General features: G+C 43.3%; 1 protein-coding gene across 13 annotated transcripts in view; it reads left to right on the forward strand.

Moving 5' to 3' along the window:
* LOC143296424 (SPARC-related modular calcium-binding protein 1-like) overlaps positions 1 to 14,870 on the forward strand; it is a 133,860-nt gene that overhangs the window by 86,119 nt on the left and 32,871 nt on the right. For 2 of the 13 annotated variants that reach the window (XM_076608342.1, XM_076608337.1), the window contains exon 7: positions 8,929 to 8,970. The exons of 9 other annotated variants lie outside the window; for them this stretch is intronic. In XM_076608342.1, the coding sequence (XP_076464457.1) occupies positions 8,929 to 8,970 (42 nt within the window). Of the gene's footprint in view, positions 1 to 8,901; positions 8,971 to 14,870 lie in introns of all 13 variants that reach the window. 2 more of the 13 variants (XM_076608340.1, XM_076608331.1) reach the window with 1 other exon arrangement.

Raw genomic sequence — 14,870 nt, forward strand, 5'->3', positions numbered from 1 at the left:
ACCTTCTCGCTGCATTGACTACATGGGGGATGGAGATAATTTGACCGACGTTCTGGGTTAATTCGCCATGACAGGTTGGGGGGTATATGCTGTTCGGCTTTTTTTTCTCCTCCTTCTTTCCTTTCCGTTCGTATTGTTCCGAATGTTCAATTAATTACGAAACGACTGATGACCATTTTCAACCAGTGCCTTCACGTGTGTGTGTGTGTGTGTGTGTGTGTGTGTGTGTGTGTGTGTGAGAATTTACAACGGTCAGCGGTTCATGACATAGGTAGTGGCTTCTCAAGATTTGTCGGATTTTTTTTTTCCTTTGGTACAAGGTTACGTTCGAAAGTGCGCGTGGAAAGTGAACGGGTATTCGTACACTTGTCATGGAGGACAAGGAAGGACACGCCATTCACTGGTAGAGCTGTAGGAAAGCGGAAACGATGTGTTAGTTTGAACGCGTGCAGAGAATCAATTAACTAAATGAATTCAAAGAAATTAACAAACAAATACATAAGGCAGACAAAAATCATGAATATATATGTCCTACGACGGAAACATCTAGGCGGAATTGGATCGCCTCAAAAACCCTATCCCGGATAAATGGAGCTCGTTAACCTAGTAAGACAGTTCATCAAGAAGGAAACTCCGATTTCAAACCCGAGCAGATGAAACTCGTTAGCCACGGAAGGCTGTTCGTCTAGAAGTACACCTCCAAGCTCAAACCTCCGCTGCCTTGCGGCTACATCTATATATATATATATATATATATATATATATATATATATATATATATATATATACACACACACAGAGGAAAGTAAAAATGCATGAATAAATGAATAAAAAAATCGCGTGCGAACACGGTATACCCCGACGTAACCCTGATGACTGCGTTACCGCTCAAAGCTGGCTGGTTCCATTAACACAGTCGGCTGCCTAGCTTGCAGCTCAGTTGGTCTCCTCACTTTGTCCAGTTTGCCTCTCTACCCACGGTCCACCCGCCAAGTTGTTCTTCCTTCTTGTCTTACCACCCACCGAGGACGGCCCAAGCCCCCCCCCCTTCCCCTGCACCCCCCAGCTCCCTCCCACACACACACTTCAGTGACTCGCTCGCCATTTGGGCTTTTAGTGCTGGTCCCACGTTGATAGGGTGGTGATTTCTCAGTGGTGATGTTACTATCTCTTGAGTGGTGCTCACATCAGAAATGTTTCATTATGGCCTCTCACGAGTGTATCACTTCTGTCCCTGAACCTCGGGGTTTGAATCACAGAAGGAAAATAGATATGGTAGCCATTTGCAAATCAAACGAAGCATTATCGGAGAGCAGAGTATATGTTTTTTGTCGTTTAACATTTATCAGCTCACTCTGCCATCCCAAAACATGTTAGCTGTTTTATTGTAATCTGGCAATCATAGGAACATTTCGTGTGTATCAGCTTTTTGTTTTTGTTTTGTTGGAGCGGAATATTTTTGTTATGCATTTGTCATTTCTCATTTTGAAATGATATTATGGAAGTCTTCGCAAATATAAACTGAATTCTTCCTCCCCTGTGCTTGAAATCGACGTGTGAAATGAAGCACCACCACCTGGATCAAATACACAAACCGGTTAGCGTTAAATAAGTATAGTAATATATCCTGCAAATCAAAAGCACGCACAGCTTCAAGCTGGTGTGCTTTGCTTTGAAACTGTACTTCTACAGACAGCCCATGGGTAAGGTGTCGAGGAAGCACATGTGGTGTTCAGACATTCCTGGAGTCGTCGACAGCTCATTGCGTCGACAGCTCATTGCGTCGACAGCTCATCGTCCTCCAATTGTAAATTCTTATTTGTGCCATGTTCACTTTTGGAATGCTGAATGGCGACAAACGTCCTTCATTATTGACCACATCCTCTACACAACATCCTGTATCTATACTTAGACTACATCTTCTAAACTACATCCTGTATAGATCTATAGCCAGACTGCATCCTCTAAACTACATCCTGTATCTATACCCAGACTACATCCTCTACACAGTATCCTGTATCTATACCCAGACTACATCCTCTACACATCCTGTATCTATACCCAGACTACATCCTCTACACATCCTGTATCTATACCCAGACTACATCCTCTACACAGTATCCTGTATCTATACCCAGACTACATCCTCTACACAGTATCCTGTATCTATACCCAGACTATATCCTCTACACATCCTGTCCACGCAATGACATGGACCCCTGGAGTCTTGTGTCCAGTGGGTAACGATTAACGGCTTCAAGTCTGTCGGACCATAGCGGAAATCCATCGATGTCAAGTTTAAAAAAGCAATGATGATGATGATGATAATAATAATAATAATAATAATAATAATAATAAATAATATTAATGATAATGTGTTGATTTTCTCCCATATTAGCTTAAAGCGTATTCTCTCCATTTTTTCTGCTTCTTTCCGTCCCTACTCCATTTCTCCTCCATCTTCTTTTTCTTTATGTTCTTGTTCTTGTTCATATTCTTCTTCTTTCTCTCCATCTTCCTACCTCTCTCCTTCTTCTTAGTTCTTCTGTAGTTTTTTTTTTCTTTTTTCTTCTTCTTCGTTTCCTCTTGTTCTTGTTCTCCTCCTCGTCTTCTTCTTCTTCCTCTTCTTCTTTTTCTCCTCTTTCTCCTCCTCCATCTCTCTCTCTCTCCCCCCCCCCAACCCCCATTCTTCACACCTTTCTCTTGTTTCCAGCATCTCTCTAGGCTTCCAGAATGTGTAAGGAGCGGCGTTTTGTGCATCATAACATGTGGCTTGTGTTCTCAGTGCACCGCCGTTTGGTGCAGACAAGAGGCTGGGGTTTGCCAAATCATTAGTTTTACGCAGCTGCGCGGCGTCATTTTACATAATTGCGTGTGTGTGTGTGTGTGTGTGTGTGTGTGTGTGTGTGTGTGTGTGTGTGTGTGTGTGTGAGTGATATGTCTGTCTGTCTGTCTGTCTGTCTCATATACACACATTCTTTCTCTCCACCCTCTCTCTTTCGACCTCACACACACTTACACACGCACGCACGCACGCACCTGCGCACATAGAATCACACACACACACACACACACACACACACACACACACACACACACATTTGTAAGCGCTCAGAGAAAGAGGGGAAGTTCAAGGCTCCAATGCTTAATGTGTGTGCGCGCGTGCATTTGTACAAATGCTTACACCAGTGAAAGATAGAGGGGCGATGGTAGTATCCCCATTAATCTTAACAACCGTAAACCAAAATATAATGCAATAAATAAGATATGTCATCAGAATGTTTTCGAGCAATAACAAGGTCCAAAACTACGTATTCATAGAAGCGAAACCTACGGTATTTTGTAGTGATTATTATTATTTTTTGTTTTTGCTATTGAAACCTTGTGCTGTCTGTTTATACTGCATTGCTTTTGCGCTTTCTAGTATCGCCGCTTATTTGCTTCCTGTACTCTGTAGACATTTGCATCTCTCTGTTTTGAACACTTATATTCTTTCTCTCTAGCTAGATTTTATTTAGTGCTTTATTTATATTTAAAACAAACACAAAAAAACTTGTTTGGAGTTCATATCCCAGAGCATCACAATGCATATGATTTATTATTGAAGATTGAATCTGTCCGCCTTTAGCACCATCTCTCTCTCTCTCTTCGAACCTTCTCACCACATGCATATAATTTATTATTGAAGATTGCATCTCTCTCCGTCTTTTCCTACCCTCTCCCTACCACCACCTCCCCCCCCCCCCCCCCCGCTTTCTCACCTTCTCATTCTGAACACATGCATGTAATTTATTACTGAAGATTGAATCTCTCTTCGTCTTTACCTCCCCCTCTCCCTCCCCCCCCTCCTCTCTCTCTCTCACCTTCTCACCACATGCACATAATTTATTATTGAAGATTGAATCTCATCGTCTTTACCTCCACCTCTCCCTAACACCCCGCGCCCCCCCCCCCTCTCTCTCTCTCTCACCTTCTCACCACATGCATATAATTTATTATTGAAGATTGAATCTCTCTCCGTCTTTAGCTCCCTCTCTCCCTAACACCCCCCCCCCTCTCTCTCACCTTCTCACCACGTCTGTTTTCCTCGTGCGTCCCCCTAGCCCCCTTTTCTCTTGCTCAATGAGTCAGCGCGCAATCTGTGTTCTTCAGCTGTTTCTGTTCTTCATTTTGTTGTTCTCTTGGGTCACTTATCTCAGTTCCACGTTCCTTCAGAGTTTTGTTTATGGGACCTTCATTTGGAACACTGCGCTCAGCAGTCCTATCCTTTCACATGGATCAATGTGTTTACTGACCTCTGCAATTTGCTTAGTGACCTCTTGTGGTCAGTATCTTCATCCTTCCCCACTCTGTTTCATGCAGGCTGATCCAAAGTATCAATGTCTTCACATGTGTCACTCGTAGAATTGTCACCGCTGAATTTCTTCCCCTTTCTTCCTATCGGTAGAGGAGGATACTATCCAAAGCTTTTTGCCCCCCCGCCGGTATGAATCGCAGATCGGTTTACCATCATGGGTACCAGTTTTTGTCGTTTTTTGTTAATCAATACTCTCAACCTAATAGTTGTATCTGTTGTTTAACAGGAATTTTCGCGCCACGATGGATGTCTTGTCTGAAGTATATTCTCCTTTACACTTTCATAGGACTGCATCAGTTCTTCCTATTCTTCGAATGGAATTCAAATACTCAAGTCTCAGCATATTTCGCTTTAACCCTGATAACTATATCAAGAATTCTTTTTGATCATTTCGGTCGTCATAAGTTGTTTCAAGCAATGCTATTGTGCAGGTGGGGTTTTCGTCTAATTCATTCAAGGCTTAAGATGTAAGATAAAAAAAAAAAAAGTTAAGGTATATGAGGGAATGTTAATGCAAGCGATCCATCTTTGAATTTGTGTCAGCCTGCCTGCCAGACTGTTCGCAGCTCACGGAACCTGTAATTCTTCGGAACCATTACAAGCAGAACTACAGCCAACAGCAAAATGTAATAGTTCAGACTTCTGAAGATTTCAAGGCATTTGCAGCGGGGTTGTTGAGACCCCATTGCTTAATGTTTGTAAGTTAAACGGAAGGAAAAAAATCCTATTACATCACGTGAGTGGTGTGTGTGTGTGTGTGTGTGTGTGTGTGTGTGTGTGTGTGTGTGCGCGCGCGCGCGCGCGCGCGTGTGTGTGTGTGTGTGTGTGTGTGTGCAGCATATGCATGTTTGATCTATCTCCCCCTCCCCTCTCTCTCTCTTTCTTCTTCTGTCTTTGTTTACCTGTCTGTCTCTGTTTCACTGCCTCTCTCCCCCATCTAAATCCCCATCATTCCCTTGTGGACTCCCCATTTCCAGTCTGTCACAAGCGCAAACACATTTAGAAAATCGTATGCACGCACGTGCACCCAAGCACACCCCAAACAGACGCACTCACACTCAGAATTTTAAGCATGTACACACACACACACACACACACACACACACACACACACACACACACACATTCACTCACTCACTCACTCACATACACAGACACACACACACACACACACACACACACACACACACACAGAGACATACCTTCATACATACATACATACATACATACATACGAGGGCTCTTCAATAAGTCTTGCAATAAAGCAATTGTTTGAAAGTTACAAATCTTCTGTTTACTGCATTTTTGTTGTTGTTGAAGAACTCTCCCTCCGCTTGTATGCGCTTCATCACCCGCTCAAACCAAGTTGTCTTGACGCCAGGCCGACTTGTGGCATGTACATAATGAGACCCTCGAAGAAGGCTCGAGCATCTTCTGCACACTGGAACGTTTTCCACTTCAACTACTGCTTCACCTCAGGGAACAGAAACCAGTCACAAGGGGCTAAGTCAGGAGAAACGGGGGATGAGTGACCAGTTGCACACCATTCTCTTTCAGGAAGTGTAGAGCTGCAGCAGCTGCGTGCAATCAGCAGTCATTGTCATGGTGCAGCAGTAGTCCTCTTGTCCCACTTCTTGGACGGCGTACACACCATGCTTTGAACACCTTTGGGAGGCAGACAGTGACGCATCACTTCTTTGTCCTTCTTTCTTGGAGGGGTACAGTGGCAACATGGCCTGATTTCGCAAAGAAACGTGCACCAATTTGTTTGAAATGACATCGTGGAACGTCGCAGTTTTTGTTGGTGCACTTTCATCTGGAAAGACCCAAACAGCTGATTGTTGTTTTGTTTCTTGGACGCACCGGTACACCCACGTTTCATCCCTTGCTACGATATCCCACGATCTGATCATCTGCCATCGAAATTTCGCACCCCATTCAACCCTACCCTGTTTCTGCTCTTTTGTCAAGTGGTGAGGTACCCCACGGGCATAACGCGTCCTTACACGGAGGTTTATCCAGTCAATGGGAAATCATTTACAGCTTAGTCTTTTGTGAAGGACTATGACTCTCAAACTAGGAGGCAAAATTGCACTGGCTCTTAGTGCTGCAGCCTTGTGGGCTAGTTGGCCTTTGGGAACCATCCCAACGCCGACTGTCCTAAAACCCTCTTGGCCGAGAGAGTGGGGATGTAACTTGGGCAAGACACTCTCCACTATAATCAAATTCTAGCCCAAGTAGTCGGAACAGCAGGTGCCTCCTCTGCTGTTCAGATGATCATAGTCGGACATGACTGACTATCATATATATATATATATATATATATATATATATACATACATGGAGGTGTTTTTGAAGGATGGTGCTAATGCTAACTGATAAAATCTTCATCTTCTCCTTCGTTTCATCAATGGTGACACGAGGGTCATCTTTGATCACAGACCTCACCTGGGCCAGTTCGTTTTGGTCAGTTACCACTGGTAGAGGTCAGCCACAATAGTCATCATCTTTGAGGGTAGGTCCTCCACGTCGAAGCTGCGTGTATGACCTACAGATTGTGTTCTGTGATGGTGTTTGTAAGCATTGCTGATTGCTGACAAACTTTGGAAGCATTGCTGATAACTCTTTCGCTGGCGTACAGCATCATAGCTCGAAAATCCCGCTGATTGAGCTGAATTTCAGCCCCAGGGGAACCATCATCCTTACCTGACATTTTGCCTTCCTGAACTCAGTTTCACGCAGCAGAATGAAGTTTGACGTTTTACCTGTTGCGCTATTGCTGTACATAATGGTTATTGTGACCTCAATAGTTTTCCTTATTGCATCACTTCTTCAAGGACCCTCGTACATACACACACACAGACACACGCTTACACACATCAACATACGCACACGCACACTCTCTCTCACGCACACACACACACACACACACACACACACACACACACACACACACACACACACACACACACACACACACACACACACACACACACACACACACACACGCACGCACGCAGTACGCTTACACACACAGACACACACACACACACACACACACACGCGCGCGCGCGCGCACACACACACACGTACAAAAGCACACGCAGTTCACTCGCTCGCTTGTATGCGCTTCTTTTGCTGTGTGTACACTGCTGATCTGAATTCAATCTTCACTTGTATTTAATCTTCACTTGTTCAAGGTCTGCTTTGCTTCAAGCTGCTTGGTTAGATTGATTAATGATAGTGGTCATGTCTTGTCAAGTTATCTTCTTTTTTTCAGTCCTTAGCTTCACATAACTTTTCTTGCAACTAACATTCTCTTTCCCAACGGCCCATTCCCAGCGTGAGTGTGTGTGTGTGTGTGTGTGTGTGTGTGTGCGTGTGTGTGCGTGCGTGTGTGTGTGTATGTGTGGGTGTGCGTGAGAGAAGGAGAGAAAGAGAGATAGAGAAAGCAAGGATATGTGTGTGTGCGCGCGTGTTTGTTTATGTGTAGTTTTTTGTATGTTTGCTTGGGTGCTTGTGAGAGAGAGAGAGAGAGAGAGAGAGAGAGAGAGAGAGAGAGAGAGAGAGAATGGCCTATTCTAACATGATATTTATCAACATTTATCAACACTATACGATGACATTAACTTGACCATCCTTACCTTATATTATCATCATCATCAAATTTCATCATACCCACAGTGCAGTAACAAATATTGCATGTTACCATCAGTACAGTGTGTATTCGTCATTATCGTGTGTCCATTATGAGAAAAAAAACATATAAGAAACGGATGAGAGAAAATATCAAATCCCGCAGCATTTCTATCTATCCTAGTGTGTCCAATTCTAATTTAACATGGCAGCTACGTCTGTACAACTCTCAATGCGCTAAAATAAAGTGAAGGAGAGAGAGAATATTAGTGTCTCAGAGGCTGGCGGGATTTAAGTGTATTTATTATAAGCGTAGGTTGAAATGTTCTGGCCTAATTTATAGTCAGTTGTTGTTTTTTTCCCCTGCATAGTTTACCTTCATTTGCCAATGATATTTTGTTTTGTGTTCGTTTCTCGATTAGCTTTTATTCAAGATTAAACTAAACCAGGTTGATGATATTTTTACCCCATGACCCCACGCCCCCCTCTCAAAACAATATGAAAGTAATACAAAGAATGTTCACGATAAAGCGTCGAGTGGGCATTTTTAAGTTTCATATTCCACGAAATATGTCCAAAATGTCTTGAAAAGGGAGATGTTTCATTTGGTTTGTCTAATCTCTCTCTCTCTCTCTCTCTCTCTCTCTCTCTCTCTCTCTCTCTGTGCTTAGAACTGTTTCCACCATTTCTCTCACTGTGTATTTCAGTTTAACCCTCTGACAGCGAAAGATATATATATATATATATATATATATATATATATATATATATATATATATATATGCATGTATGTATGTATAAGCAATGGTAAGACAGACGAAGTTAGATTGGTTGTACAGTGTGGATCAACCTGTTAACTGTGTGGAGAAGGAGTGAGAGCATGCGAACAATGACCCTCTTGCTTTATAGGGGCATTTCGAAATCTCATTCCTTCAGACGGCCTGGTGACCGACAACCCTCCCGACAAGCCAAGAGACGGTAGGCCTTGTTTGATTGGTCCATCTAGCGTCTGATAGGGCTATCTTGATTGGTCATTCGGTGGGCCCTGTGTGTCTGTGTGTTGGGCTCCCAAATCTACTGAGTGGTTTTGCTGCCTGACAACTTTCGGTTTTTATTTAATTTATTTTATTTTGTTTTATTTCTTGAACATTTATTTATTTTAAAGACGATTCGATTTGGAAGGGTAGGGTCTAGGGTTACCCTGTCTTTGTTTCGTCTGTAGTGAGTGTGTGTGTGTGTGGGGGGGGGGGGGGGGGGGTAGGTGCAAACCATAAAAAAATGTATATCGAAAGAACATCTGCATAACGTCACGTCTTTTTATGCAAAACGCCGTCATCTGATGAAATGAACAGATGGCTCAGGTGAAACAGATGAACTACCAGAGAATCTCCTTGAAACAAACAAACAAAAAAACAAAACAAAACAACAATAACTGTTCTCTGAACTCATCTAAGCTGGACTCCTTTTTTAAAATTCCAGAATGGTATAATATGCAAATGAAACTCTTCTGAACTTACGGAGATTGACATTGATAGATCATATTCCAAATCTGAATTCTGTTAGGATATTTCTAATGAACGTATTTGAATTCAAGTGTTGTTTATAATTTGAACTGATGGCCCGAATCAGACGTTCTATAAAACTGAAAGGTGTCACTTGTTTGAACGCGATCGTTCCACTCATGCGACCTGCAATCATATTTCTCTGAATTCTTCCACGAGGTCGAAAATCCTTTTTAAGACATACGTACGCACAATAATACTTACACTCGATTTTACGAACACTAACAACCCACGCAATTTCCATATAACATGACAGCATTTGTTTCAGCTTCGAATGGTGGTCTGTGTTCATCCATTCGAGTTATTGTTTCAGCCAGTATGCAATGAAGTCCATGCAAGAACGTAGATACACTGGATACCTATCAGATCACAGTAGTGTACATTATTTGGTGGACGGATATATACTTCTAATATTTTTTTTTAAAATAATGATTAAATGGCCTTTTTTTTCAAAACCATACTACAGAATAGGTTGGACTTCGGTAAGAAAAAGTGATATTTACTCTCTATATATAGAGAGACAGACATAAAAGGACAGGGACAGAATGAGGTGGGATGGGGTGTTATAACTACCATTAAAAAAACTCGGATAGGACGAGGTTGGCTGAGAGAGAAGCAGTGGGCAGAAAGTAGCAGATTCCTTTTCCCCTATATGTCTGTATATGAGCGCCAGGGTGGTGTTTGTGTGTGTCCTCTATTGAAACCATAGATGGATGCTTTTCTGGAAAACTCACAAAGCGGCGCGAATGAAAACGAAACAGATGCTCTTCAGAATAGACACACTTTTTCAACAACTTGATTTCGCTGCTCTTCAGGTGCCAGTTGCATTGCTTGGTTCTAACGTTTTGACAGCTGCACGTGACTAAATGCCTACGTTGACCGAACTACGCCATTGGTCAGCTCCATACTACACACAGTTAGTAGCGGGTGACGACCATACTAGGTTCTTCCGTCCGAGCAATGCAACTGGCTCCAGGACACACATGTTATGCACCGTGACGAAGTCGCTAGGTAAGGCAAGGCACCAAGTCAATCGCGTTGATACAATCCCATGCGATCTTTGAATTCGAGAAGCGCGCAAGTTCAAGACCTGAAGCACGGAGTCAGGTCCACTGCTTGAGACAACACATGGCGGTAAAAAGGTAGACACAAAAAGGTGGCTTTTCAGTAGCATACGCATTGGTGTTGACCCCCTTGAATAGCGTCAATGCAGACCGTCGACTATCCTCTGGCGAAGATGGAATTGTATGTTCGGCCTCCCCTTTGCATTGATGTTTCTGGTCCGTACACTCCTCATACTGCCACAGGCAGAGAGCATAATTATGTTGTGAGTGTTACGAGTGCATTTACCTCAGTTATAAGCGCAGTTCACTGTATTTGCTAATTATATTTGATATTTCGCTCTGTTATGCTGAACTCATTGAAAAATATTCAGCGTTTCTGAAGCTCCATTTGGGGTGTTTTTTGTACGTTTGTTTGAGACTGTGGTATAAAGGATGGTGGAATATGGAAAGGTGGAATGAAATATCGGTCTAGACATGCCAAGGTTTTAGACACGAAACAGGCGGGTAGCGAACTTCAGTTTCAGTCAAGGAAAAAATGTCCGCATGTTGAACGTAATATAAATCAAGGGTAAAAAGAACAGGGAGTTCTTGCAAGCTTCGGAGAAATACTGCTGCTTCCTCTGTTTCCCATCACTTACACACACACACACACACACACACACACACACACACACTAACACACACACACTCACTCACTCACTCACACACTCACGCAAGCACGCACGCACGCACAGACAGAGAGCTGTTTTTGTTGTTTAAATGATAAAAGGTTAATATATTTTTCACTCGCAGTGTAACAGCTAAAAGAGCCGCCCATCCTTCATGGGACGTCTTCCGAAAATGTGTGCCAGACAATGAAGCGTTTTGCTATTACTCGGGTTTTGTTCGTTGATTCAGCTGGCTGTTGCGTTTCCTTTTTGTTCCTTTCTTTCCCATGGTCACTTGTGAATCATATATTAAAGAAGAAAAAAATCTATCCGGTATACTGTTCGAAATTGAAAGGGTTTTTTTTTTTTTCCTTTTTTTTTCTTTTTGTTTCTTTTTGCGTTGGCTTTTGACCATTATCATTTTTGTTTTAAATCTCCGCTTTACGAATGTAATTTTCTTCAAACCCCACTGAAGTACGACAAAACTAATAAAAAAAGATGGCTGCCAACGCTGACAGTGAAACGATACTTTCAAGTTAATTAACAACAGCAACAAGAGTCTAGACATAATCATCATAAACAGTGGGGTTTTGGGTTTTTTTTCTTTCTGTTTTGTTTTTTCCCCATACACTGTTGGAGTGAAGGGTGGTGGGACGCAGTTGGTGGTAGATGTTATGGAGGAAAGAAAATATCGCCCTTTCCCTATATCTCTTTGTCTCTCCGCCCCCCCCCCCCCCTCGCCCCCCCTGTCTCTCTCTCTCTTCCCCTCACACACACGCACGCACACGCTCTCTCTCTCTCTCTCTCTCTCTCTCTCTCACACACACGCACACGCACAAAATGCGCGCACAGATGTATATGTATCTACTGGCATGCTCCCCTCCACGTTTGCAATGGCATGTTGATGTCTTGAAGCCTGTATGTTATTGTTGATGATTATTCGTGATAAATATTCAAGCGAAACGAGCAAGAACTTTTCGTATTTCAGAATTTTTTTTCCTTCTTCTCCCCCCCCCCCCCCTCTTTTTTGGAGGGTGGTGGTGGGGGGGCGGGGGCGTAGGGGGGTGGTGGTTACTTTTTTGCATGAATATAGTTGTTTTTTTTGTTCGTGTATTTTACAATTCCTTTTATGCTTGTTTGTTTTCTCCAGATTTGACTTTCTATGCTATTATTTTCATGTGACTAGACATTTCACATTGGACGGAGAATCTCCTGTTTCTTGTCCTGCATCCAAAAGTTGTAACATTGCTCTGGTCTTTTTGTTTGTTTTATTTGGTATTGGTGTGTGCGTCTGATTTTTGTTGTTGTTGGAAGCTTTATCATTTTGTGATGTTGCCCATTGCTTAGTTCAGAAAATGTTACAAGTTTGCATGCAATGAAACATGTCGCTTTATGCTCAACATTTTCCAGAGAATATGTGCTCTGCTTGTGTGTGTGTGTGTGTGTGTGTGTGTGTGTGGCGGGAGGGGATGTGGGATGTGCGATTATAGCCGTGAGTATATTGGATACCCTCTGCTGTTGGAGAGTTCATATTTGTCGACGCATTGCATGATTGCTCACATGTGATTAAAATCATGTAAGTGATTTTATGTGCGTGCTTAAATGGTGTGTGACAGAACGGGAGGTTTACACACACACGCACACACACACACAGAGAGAGAGAGAGAGAGAGAGAGAGAGAGAGAGAGAGAGAGAGAGTATGAATTGTGTAATCAAGTAGTGTTAGCTAGGTGGAGCTATACCTTTGATCCTAGTATGTGCGTATGTATTTGATTTATTGTTTGGTGCAGAATGGCTGTCTGGAGGTGGGAGGGGGGGGGGGGGGGGGGTCAGGGAGGCGCGGAGAAGGGCAAAAGTTTGAGGGTGGGGAGGAGCAAACGTTTGAGGGCTAACTTTCGTTTGGGGTTGTTCTCAGTATACAGAGATATTAAAAATATTGGAGGGGTAGGGATACCCTTAGCATAGTAACGCACACACACACACACACACACACACACACACACACACACACACACACACACACACACGTTGTGTAAGTCTGGTCCGCCTCAACATTGTAACAACAATGCAACACAAACCAATGTTGTTGGATTAAAAGTTTGATATACCCACACGATTTTCACGGTTGTATTCAGTGTCTCGCGTGCGCCACAGCAGCAGGTCGAAAAAAATTAAGAAATCCTTCAAGAAAACAGCTTATATTAAATTAAGAACACTCACGAGGAAAAACAATCTTTATAGAAAAGCCTGTTCTTTTTGCTTCTGAATTTGACTCGGGCCGAAAAGTTGCCAGCAAACAGGCGACGAACATCAGCAGAGATGACAGGATTATTGCGTGCTCACTGAGACGAGAGCCGATACGGATTCATTCCTTTTCCTCTGCAACCAGAGAGATTTGCCAAACATCGATGAAGCGCTACTTTGGCAACGAATTTGGCTCTGCATTTTGAGCGCATATACTGCGCGTCAGGTTATCGGTTTTCTGTGAGAAGTCAGAAACTGGGCCGCTGTATGAGGCCTGAAGTGAAACTGTGGAGTTCGGACCTGGAGGTGAAATGGAAAAAGATGCATATTCGATTATGCCTGGAGAAGATTGGAATGACTTTTGGTGTTCTTGGACATGGGGAGAAGACTGGAATGACTGTTGGTGTTCTTGGACACGGGGAGAAGATTGGAATGACTGTTGGTGTTAACGGACACGGGGAGAAGATTGGAATGACTGTTGGTGTTCATGGACACGGGGAGAAGATTGGAATGACTGTTGGTGTTCATGGACACGGGGAGAAGATTGGAATGACTGTTGGTGTTCATGGACACAGGGAGAAGATTGGAATGACTGTTGGTGTTCACAGACACAGGGAGAAGATTGGAATGACTGTTGGTGTTAACGGATACGGGGAGAAGATTGGAATGACTTGGTGTTCACAGACACAGGGAGAAGATTGGAATGACTGTTGGTGTTTATGGACACAGGGAGAAAATTGGAATGACTGTTGGTGTTCATGGACACGGGGAGAAGCTTGGAATGACTGTTGGTGTTATGGACACGGGGAGAAGATTGGAATGACTGTTGGTGTTCATGGACACGGGGAGAAGATTGGAACGACTATTGGTGTTATGGACACAGTCCCAGAGCCAAGTTGTCTGGTGAGGAACCTCCCATGGACGCAGTGCCTCGTTGATGTGACGTTAAAGGTTGATGCCATTCTGTTCCCGCCGCCCACAACCTGAAAAACGACAGGCCCGTAATTTTACTTGGAGCTCATGGCACCCCCATATGTACCATTTCCTGGTCCCTTTAATGACAATTTTTCGATTCTCTGGCAATATTGTCGTCAGGTCTTTTCGTCGGATCTCGTTCTCATCAATAAAGACGACTCTTTACCACTCCCGATAGCGCCAGTGATGTTGTTCCACTGAAGCCATATATATATCGGCAGCCATTTATTCATATGATGGCAGCGTACTTCAGGAAGAACTGTGAAGGACGAGGCTAGTCGCGTCCCTTTGGGCCAACCGGCATGCTTCTTAGGACCACACGTTTCTCTACAGACCCATTGTGGCTGAATGACCCAGCTGCATCAACAGGAAAACGGGAGATGGTG

Source organism: Babylonia areolata, chromosome 21, assembly GCF_041734735.1.
Source record: "Babylonia areolata isolate BAREFJ2019XMU chromosome 21, ASM4173473v1, whole genome shotgun sequence".
In the NCBI taxonomy this organism is placed as follows: domain Eukaryota; kingdom Metazoa; phylum Mollusca; class Gastropoda; order Neogastropoda; family Buccinidae; genus Babylonia; species Babylonia areolata.